This window comes from Lepus europaeus, chromosome 2, assembly GCF_033115175.1.
Source record: "Lepus europaeus isolate LE1 chromosome 2, mLepTim1.pri, whole genome shotgun sequence".
In the NCBI taxonomy this organism is placed as follows: Eukaryota; Metazoa; Chordata; class Mammalia; order Lagomorpha; family Leporidae; genus Lepus; species Lepus europaeus.
In genome coordinates this window covers 94,608,492-94,629,040 of record NC_084828.1, presented here as the reverse complement: position 1 = coordinate 94,629,040, position 20,549 = coordinate 94,608,492, and the positions used below count along the sequence as shown (strand labels likewise).

At 40.6% G+C, this 20,549-nt stretch overlaps 1 protein-coding gene across 2 annotated transcripts in view; it reads right to left on the bottom strand.

The window, feature by feature from the left end:
* Positions 1-20,549, bottom strand: part of VPS8 (VPS8 subunit of CORVET complex) — a 258,685-nt gene that overhangs the window by 61,746 nt on the left and 176,390 nt on the right. For both annotated transcript variants that reach the window (XM_062210810.1, XM_062210812.1), the window contains exons 37-40: positions 17,024-17,113; positions 9,428-9,464; positions 6,486-6,589; positions 2,239-2,320 (exon numbers count right to left, since the gene is read on the bottom strand). In XM_062210810.1, the coding sequence (XP_062066794.1) occupies positions 2,239-2,320; positions 6,486-6,589; positions 9,428-9,464; positions 17,024-17,113 (313 nt within the window). The remainder of the gene's footprint in view (positions 1-2,238; positions 2,321-6,485; positions 6,590-9,427; positions 9,465-17,023; positions 17,114-20,549) is intronic.

The following is a 20,549-nucleotide window of genomic DNA, read 5'->3' as shown; positions in this document are numbered from 1 at the left end:
AGTGACTCCCATTGTTCATTTAACAATTGACACTCTTATTTATGGGGTCAGTAATCACCTGAGGCTCTTGTTATGAGTTGCCAAGGCTATGGAAGCCTTTTGAGTTCAAAGACCCAATCTTATTTAGACAAGATCATAGTCAAAGTGGAAGTTCTCTTCTCCCTTCAGAGAAAGGTACCTCCTTCTTTGATGGCCCGTTCTTTCTGCTGGGATTCACTCACAGAGATCTTTCATTTAGATTTTTTTTTTGCCAGAGTGTCTTGGCTTTCTATGCCTGAAATACTCTCACGGGCTTTTCAGTCGGACCGAATGCCTTAAGGGCTGATTCTGAGGCCAGAGTGCTGTTTAGGACATCTGCCATTCTGAGTCTGCTGTGTATCCTGCTTCCCATGTTGGATTGCTCTCTCCTTTTTAATTCTATCAGTTAGTATTAGCAGAGACTAGTCTTGTTTATGTGATCCCTTTGACTCTTAATCCTATCATTATGATCAATATGAACTGAAACTGATCACTTGGACTAGTACATGCCACCTTGACGGGATTAAACTGGAATCCCCTGAGTTTTTCCAAACTTTATTTCATACCTTTGTCAAACTAATGGTTAAGAATATTATACTGTGTTAGTGTTTTTCCATATTCTTTTTATTTATTTTTACTTTTAAGTTTTTTATTTATTTAAGGTGAACAAGTTTTATGTATTTCCTGTATTCAGATTTAGGAGCACAGTGATACTTCTCATTCTACCCTCCCTCTCACTCTTCTCCTTCCTTTTGTATTTTTTCTTTTAATTTTTACAGTGACATACTTTCAGTTTATTTTAAAATCATAAGCTTAACCCTCCACTAAGTAAAGAATTCAACAAATAGTAAGAAGAAAAACACTATTCCTCAACAGTAGAGACAAAAGCTGTAAACAATTATCAAACCTCAAAATGTCAATTTTGCTCATATGGATTACTTTTTTTGTACTGTATTGGTTACCACAGATCAGGGAAAACATATGATATATGTCTTTTTGGGACTGGCTTGTTTCACTAAGCATTTAGTTTTAATGATTTGTGATGACTTTGAAATTTACTGTATATAGGTGAAATAGCTATTTCTCTATTTCATTACTGTTTACAGCCATTGCTTACATTTCCACTAAACTAGAGTCTTTGTGATTTTTACTTATTGAACCATTTATTTACCAGAGCATTAAGCCCTTGACTGCAATGTAAATTAAAAATATATTATCTCAAAAGTGAAGGGGAGGGGCCAGCACTATGGCATAGTGGGTAAAGCCACCACCTACAGTGCCGGCATTACATATGGGCACCGGTTCAAGTCCGGGTTGCTCCACTTCTGATCCAGCTCTCTGCTATGGCCTGGGAAAGCAGTGGAAGATGGCACAAGTCCTTGGACCCTTGCACCCACGTGGGAGATCTGGAAGAAGCTGTTGGCTCCTGGCTTTGGATCAGCACAGCTCCTGCCATTGCAGCCAGCTGGGGAGTGAACCAGTAGATGGAAGACCTCTCTCTCTCTCTCTCTCTCTCTCTTTCTGCCTCTCTTCTCTCACTGTGTAACTCTGACTTCCAAATAAATAAATCTTAAAAAAAAGGTGAAGGGGAATAAGAGAGGGTGGAGGAAGAAGAGGGGGAGTGCAGGTGTGAGGGAGGATAGGGTGAGAAGAATCACTATGTTCCTAAATTTGTATTTATGAAATGCATGAATTTTAAATAAAATAACTTAAAAAACAAACAAAACCGTGAAGGAAAGAAGGAGAAAATAAAGAGGGAGAGAGGGCAGGAGGGAGGAGAATGGAGGAAGGGAAAGAAAAAGGGAATATCATTATATTCTCAGAACTGTATCTATGAACTCTATTGAACCTGTTAAAAATGAAAAATACAAAAAATTTAAAAATAAATTTACTTTAAAATAGGACTTTTCACTTTTTCTTGTAAGTCAGGGAAAAACAGTGGTTTTATAAAGCTTCTGGAAAACTTAGGTAACCAAGGCTAGTTTGATACCTTACAATAACTGTTGTAAGCTGTAATGACTACTATTATTCAAGATACAGCATTTTAGTGGTATGGCAGAAATATTCACACCTGAATGACAACGCCATCACGGCACTATGGTTTCATTAAGAAAACAGTACAGACGTGATTTGTGGAAAATATCACAGTGAAGGCTTCTGTAAATAAAAATGGCATTGAAGATACAGGTGGTCCTGTTGCTTAGGTTCTGATGACCTTACCCTCAGCCTGCAGGTGAGATGCAGCAGGACTGGACAGCTTCTGAGGGGCCATCATTGCCTCCAGTAATGGGAACCACAAAGCCTGTAATGTCAGAGGAAAGCAAGCACTGTGTTATTGTTAAGAATAAACAGCATCAAGGGTCTGCGCTGTGGTATAGCAGGTTAAGCTGCTGCTTGTAATGTTGGCATTCCATATCCAAGTGCTGGTTTGAGTCTTATCCGCTTCACTTCTGGTCCAGCTCCCTGCTAATGTGCCTCAGAGAGCAGCAGCAGATGGCCCAAGTACTTGGAAGGAAGGAAGATGGATAGAGTTCCTGGCTTCTGGCTTCAGTCTGGCGGACTCCACTGCCACCATTTGGGGAATGAACTAATGGAAGGAAGATATATATCCCCGTTCCTTTCTCTCTGTCACTCTGCCTTTCAAATAAATAAATAAATAAATCTTAAACAAAGAGCACAAAACAAAAAACAAACTACCATCAGCACAGTGTTGTACAGGCTGAAGTGTACTTCTGTACAAAAAGAAAAAAGGGAACATTTGATTGGGAGGAGAAAAGACAACAAAAAGCAGGGACCACAGCTAGAACAGATATCTTTACCCTGCGGCCTTGGGAAACAGAACAACACTGAAAGGAAGTAACTGAAGGCCTTGGAACTGCAACCCCCTGTGCCTGGAGAACAGAGAAGCCAGGCAGGAGCTTCCTGCGAGGTTCTCACTGACACAGTCTGAAGGACCCTACAGACTCCTGCAGAAAGCAATAAGCAATAAGCAACTCCCACGGCTGTCCTTTCTTCTGCTACATCAATCAAGAAAAACGAATAAAGGTAATACAAAGTTTTTAATATATCAAGTTTTTTTTTTTTTAAATAGTTTATTTATTTGAAAGTCAAAGTTACAGAGAGACATAGACAGAGAGAGGTCTTCTATCCATTCATTGGTTCATTCCCTATATGGACAATATGGCTGGGGCTGGGCCAGTCTGAAGCCAGGAACTCTATCTGGGTCTCCCACATGGGTGCAGGGACCCAAATACTTGGGCCATGTTCCACTGCTTTTTCAGGTGCACTGGTAGGGAGCTAGATCAGACGTGAAGCAGCCGGGCTGCCAGGACTTGAATCAGCACTCATATGGAATGCCAGCATTGTAGGCAATGGCTTGACCCACTATGCCACAAATCAGGCCCCTCAAGTATTATTTTATATTTTCCAGTCATCAGATTGAGGAGTGGACATTAATGTTATTGCAATGAACATTACCAACCATGCCAAGAGATAAAGAAATAGATCTATCATTTATTTACCCCTTATCATGTTAGGAACTCTATTAAATGTTGTACATACACTTTTTCATTTAAATCTCATAATAACCTTATAGGGTGGGAATTATCTTCACTTAAGAAATAGAGGCTTAGAGAAATTATGTAATTTACCAAAGATTACACTGCAATAAATTTGTTGACTGGACTCCAGATTCTGTACTCTTCCTAAGTTAAAGGAAACAGTCTCATTATAAAAATCAAACTAATACATTTTAACATTAGAAACATGTCTCTTTTTTAAAATAATGATTCACAAATGCCTTAAACTAGTATTTTAGAAGGATCCTATTGCCGTGACTATCCAGAGACATGCCTGGGAAAGCAGCAAAGGATGGCACAAGTGCTTGGGCCCCTGCACACATGTGGGAGACCTGGAAGAAGCTCTTGGCTCCTGGCTTTGGATCTGCTCAGCTCCAGCTGTTGTGGCCATTTTGGGAGTGAACCAGTGGATGGAAGATATCTCTCTCTCTCTCTCTCTCTGTAACTTGGCTTTTCAAATAAAATAAATAAATCTTTAAATAAAGAGAGATAAGTTCATTTTGGTGCAAGAAATTTTGAAATCTGGGGGCTGGAATTAAGCCACCACCTGCAGCACTGGCATCTCACATAGAAGCCAGTTTGAGTTCCTGGCTGTTCCACTTCCAATGCAGCTCCAATAATATGTCTGGGAAAGCAGGGGAAGATGGCCTAACTGCTTGGGCCTCTGCACCCATGTGGGTGAAACTCCTGGCTCCTGGCCATTTGAGGAGTGAATCAGCCACTGTGGCCATTTGGGTAGTGAACCAGTAGATGGAAGAGCTCTCTCTTTTTCTCTCTGCCTTTCAAATAAATAAATCTCAAAAAAATTTTTTTAAATCTGTGCATATCTTTTTTTTTTTTTGACAGGCAGAGTGGACAGTGAGAGAGAGAAAGAGAAAGGTCTTTCTTTTCCGTTGGTTCACCCTCCAATGGCCATTGCGCCAGTGCGCTGCAGCTGGCACACCGTGCTGATCTGAAGCCAGGAGCCAGGTGCTTCTCCTGGTCTCCCATGCGGGTGCAAGGCCCAAGGACTTGGGCTATCCTCCACTGCACTCCTGGGCCACAGCAGAGAGCTGGACAGGAAGAGGAGTGACCGGGACAGAATCCGGCACCTTGACCGGGACTAGAACCTGGTGTGCCAGCGCCGCAGGTGGAAGATTAGCCTATTGAGCCGTGGCGCTGGCCCATATCCTTCTTATAATACATATTTTCCATAAAACTTTTTGAAGACTCCTTATATGTTTAGAAATACTCATCTGAAATTTAGAAATTCCTCAATTTTACTTAAGCTTCCTAAAGGAGCCTGAATATATATATTTTAAAGATTTTATTTATTTTACTTGAAAGTCAGAGTTACACAGAGAGGGAAGGAGCGGCAGAGAGAGAGAGAGAGACAGAGACAGAGACATAGAAAGAGGTCTTCCATCCACTGGTTCACTCCCCAAATGACCACAACGGCCAGAGCTGAGCTGATTCAAAGCTGGGAGCCAGGAGCTTCTTCCCAGTCTCCCACATGGGTGCAGGGGCCTGAGGGGTTGGGCCATTTTCCACTGCTTTCCCAGGCCACAGCAGCGAGCTGGATAGAAAGTGGAGCAGCTGGAACTTGAACTGGTGCCCATAAGGGATGCCAGCACTGCAGGCGGCAGCCTTACCCACTATACCACAGCACCGGCCCCGCTTGAATATATTTTTTAAAGCAAGCATTATTTGATTCAGTTTTTCTAAAACTATATCAAGCTAGGCAGACAAAAATTCATCTAGAATTCTGTTCACTAAATGATAATATTAATTTCTGGTTGGCAGGGTAGATATATTATAATTTTAACAACATCGTTCTGTGTAACATTATGTACTGCATGATTTTTTTAATATGATGAGTGTGTATCACTTCATGAAAAAGCCTTTTTAATAAATAAAAGAATGTAATTTGTATTCTAGAGTCTTCATAATTTATGACCTTGAAAAATCCCTTGACGGAAAAGACAATATACCCATCTCTTAAGAACAGAAAACATACTAAGGTCTATGTTCATGGGGTAACACATATGGTGAAGACATACATGACAAATCAACTGCATCGTGCATTTCAAAATCCCAGGCAGCAGAAATAGGCCAAGCAGGGTGAAGTCAGAGGCCTGTGCCCTCTGGGGTGAGGCATGGAGGAGTGAGGACGTGTCACCATACAACCTTCCTCAAACCACTGCAGAATTCAGCTATCAAAGGACATTTCGCCCCTTCAGTTTTGCTGTGACTCCCACTGCACCAGGTGTTCAACTATACCTCTTTCAGTTTCGTTTCCCTCCTTTGTACAGTCTGCAGTAGTTGTAGCAGTGGTCCATCCTTGGTTGCACATTAGAATCATGTGGGGAGCTTTTAGAGATACTGATGACTGGGTCCCAGCCCCAGAGGCTTTAACTGATCTGGAGTGCAGCCTGCGCCAGCAGAGTTTCAAAGCTCCCCAGGCGATTCTGACGTGCTGCCGACATTGAGAACTGCTACGCCCTAGCCTTCTTTGCCCTTTTCCCAGCTTCCTCTATATCCTCACGGCTTTCCCCGAGTTTCTCATGCTAACTTTCATGCATGGGGAACAGAAGAGATGATAAATAATGATCCCTAGTACCACCACATGGAATACACAAAATCTCAGTCCAGAGAGAACAGGGACATCTAGCATCCACACGCCTGAAGTCCTGTAGCACAGCCAATCTACGAACTGAAAGCCTGTGTGAGAACAAAGCAGCCAGACACTCCTTGTAATAACTTCAAGAGTCTTCTACTCCTGGGAACACTAAAAAGTGATTAAATCCTGCTGAATTAAACTCGGGTGGCTGACAGGGCAGTGGGAATAGAATTAATTTCTAGTTTCAAATCACAACAGGCTTTTAAACACCTGAGTAGTCATTCTCCTACCTCTCGCTGCTGTTCGTTCAAATTATGTGAATTTCTCTGGCAAAGAGCAATTGTCTCTACCATGGTATCTTCAACATCCTTCAAGGAGAGATCCTCTTTGGTATCTAGATTCAGAAAAAGGGTAAACATCACTTAAGGATATATTATGGGTAATCTCTGAGCTCTGTGAAAAATTAAATCTTTTTTCCTTTGTACAGCTTTAGTTTTCTATCTTATAAACATCCATATAACCTCATACCAAGGCTAAGTGGGTTAAAAAGCACATCATTCTGTGTGAATGTTTGCAATTCCAGCACCTACAAAGCAGATGACATTTAGCATTTCAGTATGCTTTAGCCTCAGTCATCTGTGTATCAGTTAGTCGAGGTTAGCCTTCACCTTGCTTGCTCTGCCATTTCTTTCTCTGCCTCTATCTTAAATTTAGCTATTCCCACAAGATATTGTCCTGGGCCGTTTTCTGTGGTTTAGTTATCTGTGTAAATCCATAGGTATAAGCACGGTGTCTTGAGGTTGCTACAAATTCTTAAGCATATTGTCAAAACTGAATCTGCAAACAGATGGCAGACATGAGATTATCACTGGAAATTTATCTGCATGGGAATTTTAAAAATTGGCTTTTCTAGACCACCTGCAAATCATTGCAGTGATTTGGAAGAAATAGTCTTCATTTTCTCCTCATTATTTTATGCATTATCTGCAAAAATTATTCTCATAAGAGTAAATTGTTTAAAAAGTCATAAAATGCAACAAAATTGATATGATCAAATACATATATCAGTATAATCATTAAATATATCAGTATAATCATTAAATACTTAGTTGGACTATCAATATGGAAAAGTCCATCTAGTGTTTACCAAGGTTTCACAAAGATTTAGTATAATACCAGATGCTCAAAACATAACACAGACTCTACTATCTAGGACCTAACCATCTAAAAATGCAGGACTGAGGTGGGTGTCTGGAGCAGCACTTGAGTCGCCTCTTGGGACACAGCATCCCATATTGAGTCTGGACTTGAGTCCCAGCACCGCTTCTGATTCAGCTTCCTGCTAATGCTCACTCTGGGAGAAGCAAGTGACAGCTCAGATAATTGGGTCCCTGCCACCCATATGGAAGATCTGGATCAAGTTTCGTGCTGGCCCTGCCCTGGCTGATGCAGGTATTTGGGAACTGAACCAGTAGATGAGAGATCTCTTTATCTGTCTTTCACATAAATAAATAAATAATTTTAAAAATAATGTATATACATTATTTACAGAGAATTAGGATAAAGCTGTATTACAGGAATATGTGGGGCAAAGGATCTAAAAAATCTGCTTACGTTAGAGAAGTAGGCTAATTTAAAAATCACCTACCAAGTGATTCCCTGACCTTCAGGAAGGCTATTTTGAAAATGTTAAAGAACATGAAGGCAAACAACCTGATTAAAAAAAATGAAGGACTGAATATTGATTTCTCTAATGAAGATTTATAAATGTCCAAACAGCACATGGATAGATCACAGAGAATGCAAATCAACAACACAAGACACCACCTCACACCCATTAGGATGGCTACTTTCAAAAAGTCAGGAAGTAACAAGGGTCAGCGCAGATGTGGATAAACTGGAATTGTGCCCACTGCTGGTGTGACTGTAAAATGGTATAGCTCGACAACAGCATGGCATTTCTTCAAAAAATTAAAAACAGAATTTCTGCTGGATCTAGCAATCCTGCTTCAGGATAGAAACCAAAAGAACTGAAAGTCAGGTCTCAAGAAGATGTTATACACTCATCTACATAGCAGCATTATTCATAACTGCCAAAGGGCAGCAGCAACTGTCCATGTTCAGATGCATAACAAACAGAATGTAGTGCATACACACAATGGAGTAGTATTCAGAATTCTGACATGCTTCACATTCATGAATTGTGAAGACATTATGCTAAGTGAAACAAACCGGTAACAAAAGAACAAACACTATCATTTCTTGCAAAGAGATACCTGGAATAATCAAATTCAGAAAAAGAATGGTGGAAACAAAGCGGAATGGTGGTTGTCAGGGGCAGAGGCTGGGGAAATGGGAAGTTTTTGCTTAATGGATACACAGTTTTGGTTTGCAGAGACAAAAAAAATCTGGAAATAGATGGTGACAGTTGTATAATAATGTGAAAATACTTGGTGCCATTGAACCGTATACTTAAAAATGGTTAAAATGGTAAGTTTTATGTTATATTTATTACCACAATATTTTTAAAGAAACAATTATTTTTAGAATGTCAAGGAACATGATGCGTTCGCACACCGGGTTCTAGTCCTGGTCGGGCACCGGATTCTGTCCCGGTTGCCCCTCTTCCAGTCCAGCTCTCTGCTGTGGCCCAGGAGTGCAGTGGAGGATGGCCCAAGTGCTTGGGCCCTGCACCCCATGAGAGACCAGGAGAAGCACCTGGCTCCTGCCTTCGGATCAGCTCGGTACGCCGGCTGCAGCGGCCATTGGAGGGTGAACCAACGGCAAAGGAAGACCTTTCTCTCTGTCTGTCTCTCTCTCACTATCCACTCTGCCTGTCAAAAAATAAATAAATAAATAAATAAATAAATGAGTTCTGAGCTGCTACTGTCTCGCAAATTATAATAATTTTTAGTTATGCCAGATTTATAACCAAAATTAAGTACAAATATATAACCATAAAGAAAATCAATAGCATGAACAGTGACTAGCTTCCTGTATAATTAATCTGTTGACAACTGGCATCACAAAGCCACACTGGCTTATATGATTTACTATTAAAATCTTTAAAAATTGGCTAAAATTTTAATCAATGTTAAAGTGGATAAACAGTAATTATGTGGATGGACTAATGGAATTATTACTTATTAAATGCAGTTTGTTAGCACCTTTTAAAACATGGATTCTGTGGAAGAAAAAAACCTGTACATCGCACTTAAGAACTTACTCTCACCTTGATGGGTTATCCCTCGAAGTTTGCTTTGTAGTCTCTAGGAGGTAAAAAGAATACAGGAGTTACAGGGACACTATAAATTTCTATCGACCAAGCAATTGAATTAAGCCATTATAAAGGTAAAATCCCAAGAAACACTAAAATTCTTTAGAATGATCCTGGGGCTGGCATTGTAGCACAATGAACTAAGCTGCTGCCTGCACTGCTGGCATCCTGTATCAGAGCACCAGTTCGAGTCCCGGCTGCTCAGCCTCCAATCCAGTTCCCTGATAACGTGCCTGGGAAAACAGCAAAGGGTGGTCCAAGTGCTTGGACCTCTGCACTCATGTTGCAGACTTAGATGAAGCTTGGGGCTCCTGGCTTTTGTCTGGTCCAGCCCCTGGCTATTACTGCCATCTGGGGAGTGAAGCAGTAGATGGAAGATTTCTGTCTCTTTGTCTCTGTCTCTCCCTCTTTCCCTCTGCCTTTGAAATAAAATAAATCTTAAACAAACAAACAAAAAGGCCAGCACTGTGGTAAAGAGGGTTATACCTCAGCCTGCAATGCTGGCATCCCATGTGGGTGTGAGTTCAAGTCCCAACTGCTCCACTTCCAATCCAGCTCCTTGCTAATGTGCCTGGGAAACAGCAGAGGATCGTCCAAGTGTTTGAGCCCCTAACACCCATGTGGGAGAGCTGGAAGAAGCTCCTGGCTCTTGGCTTTGGCCTGGCGCAGCCCTGGCTGTTGCAGCCATTTGGGGGAGTTTACCAGCAGATGGACAATCTCTTTCTGTTTCTCCTTGTTTCTGTATGTCTGCCTTTCAAATAAATAAATAAATTTTTCAAATAAATAAATTCAAATAAATAAATAAATTTTTAAAACAAAAAAAAAAGGAGAATGGTCTCTTCTTGCCATTCAGGAGACAATACTGCGTATATCAAAAGCACAGTCAGCAGTGCATGAAAAATCAAGGATCATTTATTCTGCTCCACTTCTGTCTCTGCCACCCTCCCACACAGTCATCAATGACATTCATTAGGCACAGTAAGAGGATGCTCCACATAAGCATATAAAATTCATATTGGGGAGGGTGTAGCATTGTGGAGCAGTGGGTTAAGCCACTGCCTGCAACACTGGCATCCCATATGGGTGATGATTCAACTCCCTGCTAATGCACCTGGGAAAGTAGCGGAAGACAGTCCAAGTCCTTGAGCACCTGCACCCATGCAGGAGACCCTGATGGGGTTTCAGGCTCATGGCTTCAGCCTGGCCCAGTCCCAAAGGTTGTAGCCATTTGGGGAACCAGTGGATGAAAGATCTCTCTGTCTGTCTCTCTATAACTCTGCCTTTCAAATAAATAAATAAATCTTAAAAAAATTCATATTGGGTTATAACAAAAAAGGAATGGTTGGGTGAGTGGGAGAAGAAAAGAATACACAAGCCTATCCTCACAGCAAAGGGCACAGCCCTGGGTGTGATACCTTTTAAATATGAAGTTGTAGCGCCCACTATTCTGTTGAATCTACATCCTCAGATAATCTTAACAGATATTTCAAATGATTCTTCATGCATATTGAAGCTGGCCCTAATATATCCCTTCTACCCTAGACTTGCTCCTCTTCTTAGGGTTTTCTTCTGCAGTTTTTGATCACAGAATTTTACAACAGAAAGTTAAAAAACAAAACAAAAATAAGCTTATATGCTAACATCATCACTATTTCTTCTTACCTCATGCAATATTCAAATGATCACTAAGTTCTCAAATCTACCTCCTCTTCTTTCCATCACCACTGCCACACCCAGTTTAAGCCTTACCAACACTGATCTGCACTATTGCAATGGCCACCCATGTGCTATTTACTTTCAGTTACACCTTTCCTTTCTCTGCATCCCCCCACCCTATCTTTCCACAGTCACCACAGCAGCCTTTATAAACAACATCAAGTTAGTTGTTTGCTTGAAAATCTTTAGTTGAGCCCATGTGACCTGAAAATAGATAAGTCACAGTTCCTCACTGTGTCTTACAAAATCTGTCCAAATCTGGACCTGCTTATATATTACATCACTGCACCTAAGTAAAGCGGGTGGCTCTCTCCTAGTAGCACATTTGTTTTTGTATTTCTAAGTTTTTTTTTTTTTTTACAAATTTATTTATTTATCAGAAAGGCAGAGTTACAGAGAAAGAGGGATCTTCCATCTGCTGATTCATTCCTCAAAAAACTGCAATGGCCAGGGCTGAGCCAGGGCTGGGCCAGGCCAGGAGCCAGAGATCTAGATCTCCCATGTAGGTGCAAGGTTCCAAGGAATTGGGCTGTCTTCCACTGCTTTTCCAGATGTTTTAGCAAGGAGTTGGATTGGAAGAGGAGCTGCTGGGATTTGAACTGGTGCCCATATGGGATGGCAGTATTGCAAGCAGCAGCTTAACCAGTAGTAGCACAATAACTGCCCCAGAACTTCCTAAAATTTTGCAAATGATGATCTTATTTCCTGTGAGGATCTCTTCTCCTTTCCCTATCCATGACAGGAATACTTTTACTTGCCCTTTAAAACTAGCTCCATGGTCTCCCTTGTTGCCCCATGCCTTTGGGGCGCGTGGCCTTCAGGCCTGCTCCCTGCTTTCCACCTGCATGCTTGCTCCACGTGGCTTGCTCCTGGCCTGCTCTCTGCTTGGTATGGACCCAACTTAGGTTCTACACTTCTTTTTCTCCCCTAAATAAAACCCTCACTCTCCTGAGCATTTCTCTGACTAAAAAGCTTAAAAACTTAAAAAAAAAAAACAAAAACAAAAACAAAAAACCTAGGTCCATGGTTATATTCAGCAATTAAATTCTACAGAAAAAATGGTAATTTATAGACTAAAAGAAATTAAGAGACTACACAAAGAGTCATGGGGTATTCTTCCTAGTCTGTTTTAGAATCATATGGATACGGGCCAGTGCTGTGGTACAGCAGGTTAAAGCCCTGGCCTGAGGAGCTGGTATCCCTCTGGGTGCCAGTTCTAGTCCCGGCTGCTCCTCTTCTGATCCAACTCTCTGATCTGGTCTGGGAAAGCAGTGGAAGATGGCCCAGGTCCCTGGGCCCCTGCACCCACGTGGGAGACCCAGAAGAAGCTCCTGGCTTCGGATCAGCGCAGCTCTCTCTCTCTCTCTCTGCCTCTCCTCTCTCTGTGTAACTCTGACTTTCAAATAAAATAAACCTTCAAAAAAAAAAAAAAAAGAAATAGGACATCTATTATCAATTTCTAACTAGGCAACAATATTAGGCACAATAATGAAGATTAAAATTTATCCATGCTTTGGATAAGGGCACAAAATTCATACTAGATTATGAGAAAAAGGGGTGGTATTCTATTTCACACTCATCAGGATGACTACTTTAAAAAAAGCCAGAAGAAAATACCAAGCGTTGGCTAGGACATGGAGAAATTGGAACTCTTCAGTATTGCTGGTGGGGATGGAAAGTGGTACAGCTGCTATGGAAAACAGGATGGCAGTTTCTCAAAAATTAAAAATAGAATTAATATTTGATCTAGCAGTTCTACTTCTATATATGTGCCCAAAAGAAATGAAAGAGGGACTTGAAAAGGTATTTGACCCCTCATGTTCATAGCAGCATTATTCACAATAGCCAAAAGGCAGAAATAATTCAAGTGTAAATTGACAGGTAAATGGGTAAACCAAATGTAGCATAAACATATCATAAATTATTCAGTCTTAAAAGAAAATGTGACAAAGCAGATGAACCTTAAAAACATTATGCTAAGTGAAATAAGCCAGACAAAAAAAGCCTAAATACTGTATGATTCTACTTCTATGAGGTACCTAGAGTAGCCAAATTCATAGTGACTAGGGTTACCAAGGGAATGGGTCATAATTACTTAATGAGTACAGAATTTCATATCAGGATGTTAAAAATGGTCTCAAGGGGTCAGTGTTGCGGTGCCGTGGGCTAAGCTGCTGCTTGTGATATCAGCACATCATGTAAGTGACAGTTTGAGTCCCAGTAGTTCCACTTCTTTTTTGTTGTTGTTGTGAAAGATTTTATTTATTTATTTGAGAGGCAGAGTTACAGAGGGAGAGACAGAGACAAAAGTTTTCCATCTACTGGTTTACTCCTCCAAATGGCTGCAATGGTTGGAGCTAAGCCAATCTGAAGCCTTGGTAACCCGAATCACAGACCCAAGTACTTGAGCCATCTTCTACTGCTCTCCCAGGCCATTAGCAGACAGCTGCATTGGAAGAGGAGCAGCAAGGACATAAACGGCACCCATATGTGCTGGTGCCACAGACATAGGCTTAGCCTACAAACCACAGTGCTGGTCCCCACTGCTCCACTTCTGATCCAGCTCCTTGCCAACATAACTGGGAAAGCAATAGCCCAAATTCTTGGGCCCCTGCCCATATGGGAGACCTGGATGGAGTTCCAGACTCCTGGCTTTGGCCTGTTCAAGCCCCCTGAGGAATCAAACGGCAGATGGAAGATACTTCTCTCTCTCTCTCTCTCTCTCTCTCTTGCTCTCTGCTCTCTGCTCTCTTGCTCATCTGTTCTAGAGATGGATGGTGGTGAAGGTTACAAAACAATGGAACTATACTTAATGTCCCTGACCTATATACTTAAAAATGGATAAAATGATCAATTTTGTTAGGCTGTTAAAATCTTTACTTAGTATAGAGTTGATCTTCTGTATATAATTAAAAATGAATCTTAATGAAGAATGGGATGGGAGAGGGAGTAGGAGGTGGGATGGTTTTTAGGAGGGCAGTATGGGCAGAAGAACAGCTATAATCTAAAAGTTGTACTTATGAAATTTATATTTATTAAATAAAAGCTTTCTATTAAAAATTTGTTAGGAATGAAAAAACATATTAAAAAATGGAGATACTGGCACCATAAATTAGAGTGTCAATTTGTTGGGTCAACAACAGGAGTCACTGTACACTTGCTCCTCATGTGGGATCTCTGTCCTTAATGTGCTATAACTTGTGATTTAATGCTATAACTAGTACTCAAACACTATGTTTCACTTTGTGTTTCTGTGTGGGTGAAAACTGTTGAAATCTTTACTTAATATATACTAAATTGATCTTCTGTATATAAAGAGAATTGAAAATGAATCTTGATGTGAATGGAAGGGCAAAGGGAGCGGGAGAGGGGAGGGTTGCAGGTGGGAGGGAAGTTATGGGGGGCAGGGAAGCCATTGTAATCCATAAACTGTACTTTGGAAATTTATATTCATTAAATAAAAGTTAAAAAAAAAATGGAGAGAATTCCAAGGACCATTTGAAAAATGGAGAGAATTCAAGGTGAGAATGTGAAGCAACCCATATTCATACATTGGTGGAAGTGTAAGCTGTTACAACCACTTTGGAGTGAAGTCTAACAATTTTTTATAAAACTATCCTATGAGGCCGGCGTCGTGGCTTAACAGGCTAATCCTCCGCCTTGCGGCGCCGGCACACCGGGTACTAGTCCCGGTCGGGGTGCCGGATTCTATCCCGGTTGTCCCTCTTCCAGGCCAGCTCTCTGCTATGGCCCGGGAAGGCAGTGGAGGATGGCCCAAGTGCTTGGGCCCTGCACCTGCATGGGAGACCAGGAGAAGCACCTGGCTCCTGGCTTCGGATCAGCGAGATGCGCCGGCTGCAGCGGCCATTGGAGGGTGAACCAACGGCAAAAAGGAAGACCTTTCTCTCTGTCTCTCTCTCTCTCACTATCCACTCTGCCTGTCAAAAAACAAAAACAAAAACAAAAACAAAAACAACAAAACAAAAAAAAAACCAAAAAACTATCCTATGACCCAGCAATTTTACTTCATAGTATTTACTCAAGGGAAATGAAAACATTTTTGACCAAAAAAGACTTGTACAAGAGCAATCATAGGGGCCGGCATTGTGGCATAGCAGATTAAACCTCCTCCTGAGGTGCTGGCATCCCATATGAACACCAGTTCAAGACCCAGCTGCTCCACTTCCACTACTCCCACCCCCCTCCTTTTAAGATTCATTTATTTATTTGAAAGTCACAGTTACACACAGAGAGAAAGAGAAGCAGAGAGACATCTTCCATCCGCCCATATGGGATGCCGGTACTGCAGGCTGCAGTGTAACCTGCTACACCACTGCGTCGGCCCCCCACTTCCAATCCAGCTCCCTGCTAATGGGCCTGGGAAAGCAGCAGAAGATGGCCCAAGTGCTTGGGCCCCTACAGCCACATGGGAGACCAGGAAGAAGCTCCTGGCTCCTGGCTTTGGCCTGGCACAGCCCCAGCTGTTGAGGCCATTTCGGGTGTGAATCAGTCAATATAAGATCTCTCTCTCTCTCTGTCTTTTCTCCTCTCTCTGTAACTCCAACTCTGCCTTTCAAATAAATGAAAAATAAATCTCAAAAAAAAAAAAGAGTGATCATAGCTTTATTCATAATAGCTAAAAACTATAAAAATCCAGGTGTCTGGGGCCGGCGCTGTGGTGCAGCAAGTTAAAGCCCCAGTCTGCAATGCCAACATCCCATATGGGTGCCAGTTCTAGTCCCGGCTGCTCCTCCTCTGATCCAGCTCTCTGCTATGGCCTGGGAAAGTAGTGGAAGATGGCCCAAGTCCTTGGGTCCCTGCACCCGTGTGGGAGACTGGGAGGAAGCTCCTGGCTCCTGGCTTCAGATTGGCACAGCTCCAGCTGTTGCGGCCATCTGGGGAGTGAACCAGTAGATGGAAGACCTCTCTCTCTCTCTCTGTCTCGACCTCTCTCTGTAACTCTGTCTTTCAAATAAATAAAATAAATCTTTAAAGAAAAAAAAAAATCCAGGTGTCAACCCACAAGAGAATAAACAAACCCAAGTATACTCACAAAATTCAATACTATTCAGCAATAAAAAGAATAAATTACTGATGTATGCAATCATTATGCTGAGTGAGAGAAGAATTACACGAAAGAGCAATATCAGATGGTGAAGAATTCAGAAGAGTTTTCTCTGGGGGCTGTGGGAGGATGGAATTGAGAACAGACTGTGAAGGGGCATGAAGGAACTTTCTGGAATGAAGGTGATCTCTATTGTGTTAGAGTCTTGGGTTATACAAATACATGCATCTATCAAAAACTCACCAAATGATACACTTAAAACTTGTGCTTTTTGCTGTATGTAAATTTTACCTTTACAGAAACATCATGGGGTGGGCATTTAGCCTAGTGGTTAAGACATACATGTCCCATATTGAAGTGCATGGGTTTGACATCTGCCTCCAGCTCCTGACTTGAGCTTCCTACTAAGGCAGACCTGGGAGGCAGAAGTGATGGCCCAAGTAATTGGGTTCTTACTACTCATGTAGGACACCTGATATAGTTCCTGATTCTTAGCTTTGGCTTGGATAAGTCCTAGCCCTGTGGGCATTTGGAGAGTGAATCAGAGGATGGGTGTTCCCTCTCGGTCTCTCAAATAAATAAAATTTAAACAAAAAAGGTTTCATACAGAAACACTGAATTCTAATCAAAGCTATGCATGATAAGAATACTCATAGGTGAAATTTACTATTGTCTGCAACTTACTTTGAAACATAATAAATTAAGATAGGGTGATGAATGGATAGAGGAATAGACAGAGATACAACAAAGCATATGGAGCAAAATGTTACCTCTAGCATTATTAAGAAGGCACCATGAATGTCTCCTTTCTTTTCCAACAGATAAGCAGTGACCTCATGAAGCTGATACTTCTGAGTAATCTAGAAAAGAAAATAAATGTTTTTGTGCACAAATTTTGTTTACAGAGTAGGAAGAGCCCACTGAGGATGAAAGATACAACATAATAGTAAATAAAGAATTCTTATCTTAGTAGTGTGCCATTTTACAGTATAATACGCAAATATTTGCCCTTCTAGTCTTATAATAGTGGATCTAAAAGTTATAATAGGACCAAATTCATTTTTACTTATTAAAAAAAAACTGTTACATAACTCAGTGAGGTCTATCCACTGAAGAAAAGTTAACACATATACATAAACAGTGATAAAATCAACATTGACTTAGTGTAACTATATACAAATTATTTAGAATAACATAACTATGAAAACGCTGCATGTAATTTAATAGGATCTTAATAAAAATTGGTAAACTAGGAGTTCCCAATTAGTAAAAAAAGATCAAAGACAGAAAGAGTACAGAAAATGACAGAAAGTAAACTGTATTAGGTTAACAAACTCCAAAGTAGCTTCTTTAGAAAGACTAATATAGTAGAAAAACATCCTTAGAAGTAAGAAAAAATAAAATGCACAAAATAACACATTAATAGTCTAACAGGTTGAGAGTGAAAACACGTAAACATCTCAATAAATGCAAGAAAAGCATCTGGTAACATTCAGCACCTATTCATGACAAAATCTAAAACAAAATACTCTTGTCTAAATTGGAAATCAACATTCTTAATAAAAGTTGTCTAACAAAATTCTGCAATAAACACTGCATTTAATGTAAAATATCAGATACATTCCATTTTTACACCAAGAAAAAGGCTAACAACCCACTATATTGCTTCTGTTTAATAATATTCTAGAACTCGTAGACATCTGATAACAGAAAGAACAAAGTGTAAGAAGGGAATGAAAAACAAAACAAACAAAACATTACCATTATTCTTAGAAAATGGTCATAACAATATAGAAACTATTTGAACTAGAATTCATCCTGTTGACTACATGAGAAAGCAATATACAAAAATTAGTAACACTCTAAAGTAACAGCAGCAAATATTTTTTTTTTTTTTTTGACAGGCAGAGTTAGACAGTGAGAGAGAGAGACAGAGAGAAAGGTTTCCTTTCCATTGATTCACCCCCCAAATGGCTGCCATGGCTGCCGTGCTACACCGATCCGAAGCCAGGAGCCAGGTACTTCCTCCTGGTCTCCCATGCGGGTGCAGGGCCCAAGCACCTGGGCCATCCTCCACTGCCTTCCCTTCCCGGGCCACAGCAAAGAGCTGGACTGGAAGAGGAGCAACCGGGACAGAACTAGCGCCCCAACAGGGACTAGAACCCAGGGTGCCGGCGCTGCAGGTGGAGGATTAGTGTAGTGAGCCACGGCGCCAGCCATCAGCATCAAATAATTTTAAAATGTCATTTCAAGAAATTCCTTGAAGGATTGGCACTGTGGCGCAGGGGGTTAATGCCCTGGCCTGAAGCACCAACATCCTATATGGGTGCCAGTTCTAGTCCCAGCTGCTCCACTTCCAATCCAGCTCTCTGCTATGGCTTGGGAAGGCAGTAGAGGATGGCCCAAGTCCTTGGGCCCCTGCCACCCACGTGGGAGACCGGGAGAAGACTCCTGGCTCCTGGCTTCGGATCAGCGCAGCTCTGGCCGTTGCGGCCATCTGGGTGAATCATCAGATGGAAGACCTCTCTCTCTCTAACTATGACTTTCAAATAAATAAATAAATCTTAAAAAAAAAAAAAAGAAATTCCTTGAACAATGTTAATAATAACTGCAGAGTATCTGGGAACAAATTTATAAAAATATGTGCAAGAACCTTATAAAAAAAGTTATAAAACCTCACATAGAGCAAAAAAGTCATTTTCTAAAGGCAACTATGTTCCTGAATGTGAAGAATCAATACTGTAGACACTTTTAATTCTTCCAGAGTTAAACTGTAAATTCATTGCACTTTTAAATCAAAGAGCTCCTTCTTCAAATAATAAGCTTATTATGAAGCTATATTAATTAAAATGTGTAGGCTCAGTACAGGGAAACACAAATAACAAAAGCATGTGTATTTGGGAGCGTGGGAAATGACCACATGACATAAAAATCGGTGAGGAAAGGATAATAAAGTGCCACGTGGACCATTAGCCATCACATGGGGGAAAAGATATAAATCTCTCATGATCAGCCTATAAAAACAAATTCCAGGTGGACTAAAAGCCTAAATGTAAGAAGCTAAACCACAGAATTTATATAAGAGACTATCCAATGGGCCATCAAAATAGGAAAGGAAATAAGATACAGAAACTTAAAACTTTAAAGGAAAAGACTGATAAATTTAAAAAGCTACTAAAAATGAAATGAAAAGATATGTCACAATAGATTAGTAGAAGGCATTTCTAGCACATAAGACCAGAAAGGATTTGAAATCAGAACAACTTAACAAGCAAAGGGCAAAAACTCAATGAAAAAAAAAAAAATGGGCAAATGAAATGAATAGAATATTCAGAGAAAAGAAAATCCAAAGGCATTACATATATATAGAAAGTTATCTGTGCCACAAGTAATCAATGACAGCCATCACGATGGCAAAAATGGAGTCCAAGAAATAATAGGAATCAGGAAGGATGTGGAAAAGTAGCAAATATCAAACACTTCTGATAAGAATAGAAACACTTAGGTAATCAACTTGGCAATACCAGCAGAAGCATGCTGCTCTCTATTATCAAGCCAATTCCATTTCCAGGTATCTTACAGAAACCTCATACGGTCAGCCAAAGATTTGTACATGGATCTCTACTGTAGCACAGGATTGTTAAAAACATAAAACTGTATATCACATATTTTATGCGTATATACATATATAGGCACAGGAAAAATCTGAAACATGGACTGGATGGATAAACTTCAGCTTTAGGCTGGGATGACATCAGGGGAAAGGAAAGGGATGGCGAAGATCTGAAGTCTGTTTGGCCAAGTGTTAACAACTACGAAATTGTGTTGGTGGGCACAAATGTATTTGGTGTTCTGCACATTTTTATATGTTTGAAATATTACATAATTAAACATTTTTTGAGGTATGTGGGCACTTCAGGAGGTGGACTGCAGAAAACACAGCTTTCTGTTTCAACTGGGTTGACAGAAGAGGAAAAGAAATACAATGGTAGCTTAAAATTAAATTTTAAACATGGAATATACTAGCCTTTTAGAAATTACAGTACCTACTCGAGTGTGTGTCATGCACACACACGTATACCCACACATACATAATTTTCATTTGGAAACCAGAGAAAAACAGTAATGAGGGTGCTAAAGCTGCCATATTGCTATTTAGCCTGTTACGCTTCAGAGTACAACAGGACTAATCATCAGTGTCTGCAAATAAGAGCCTGGTCTTCCCCTTTTAGCATTTTTACTGTATTCTTTTCTCCAGGCTTTATGTGTTGGCTAGAATTTCCAGCAAGCTTGGTT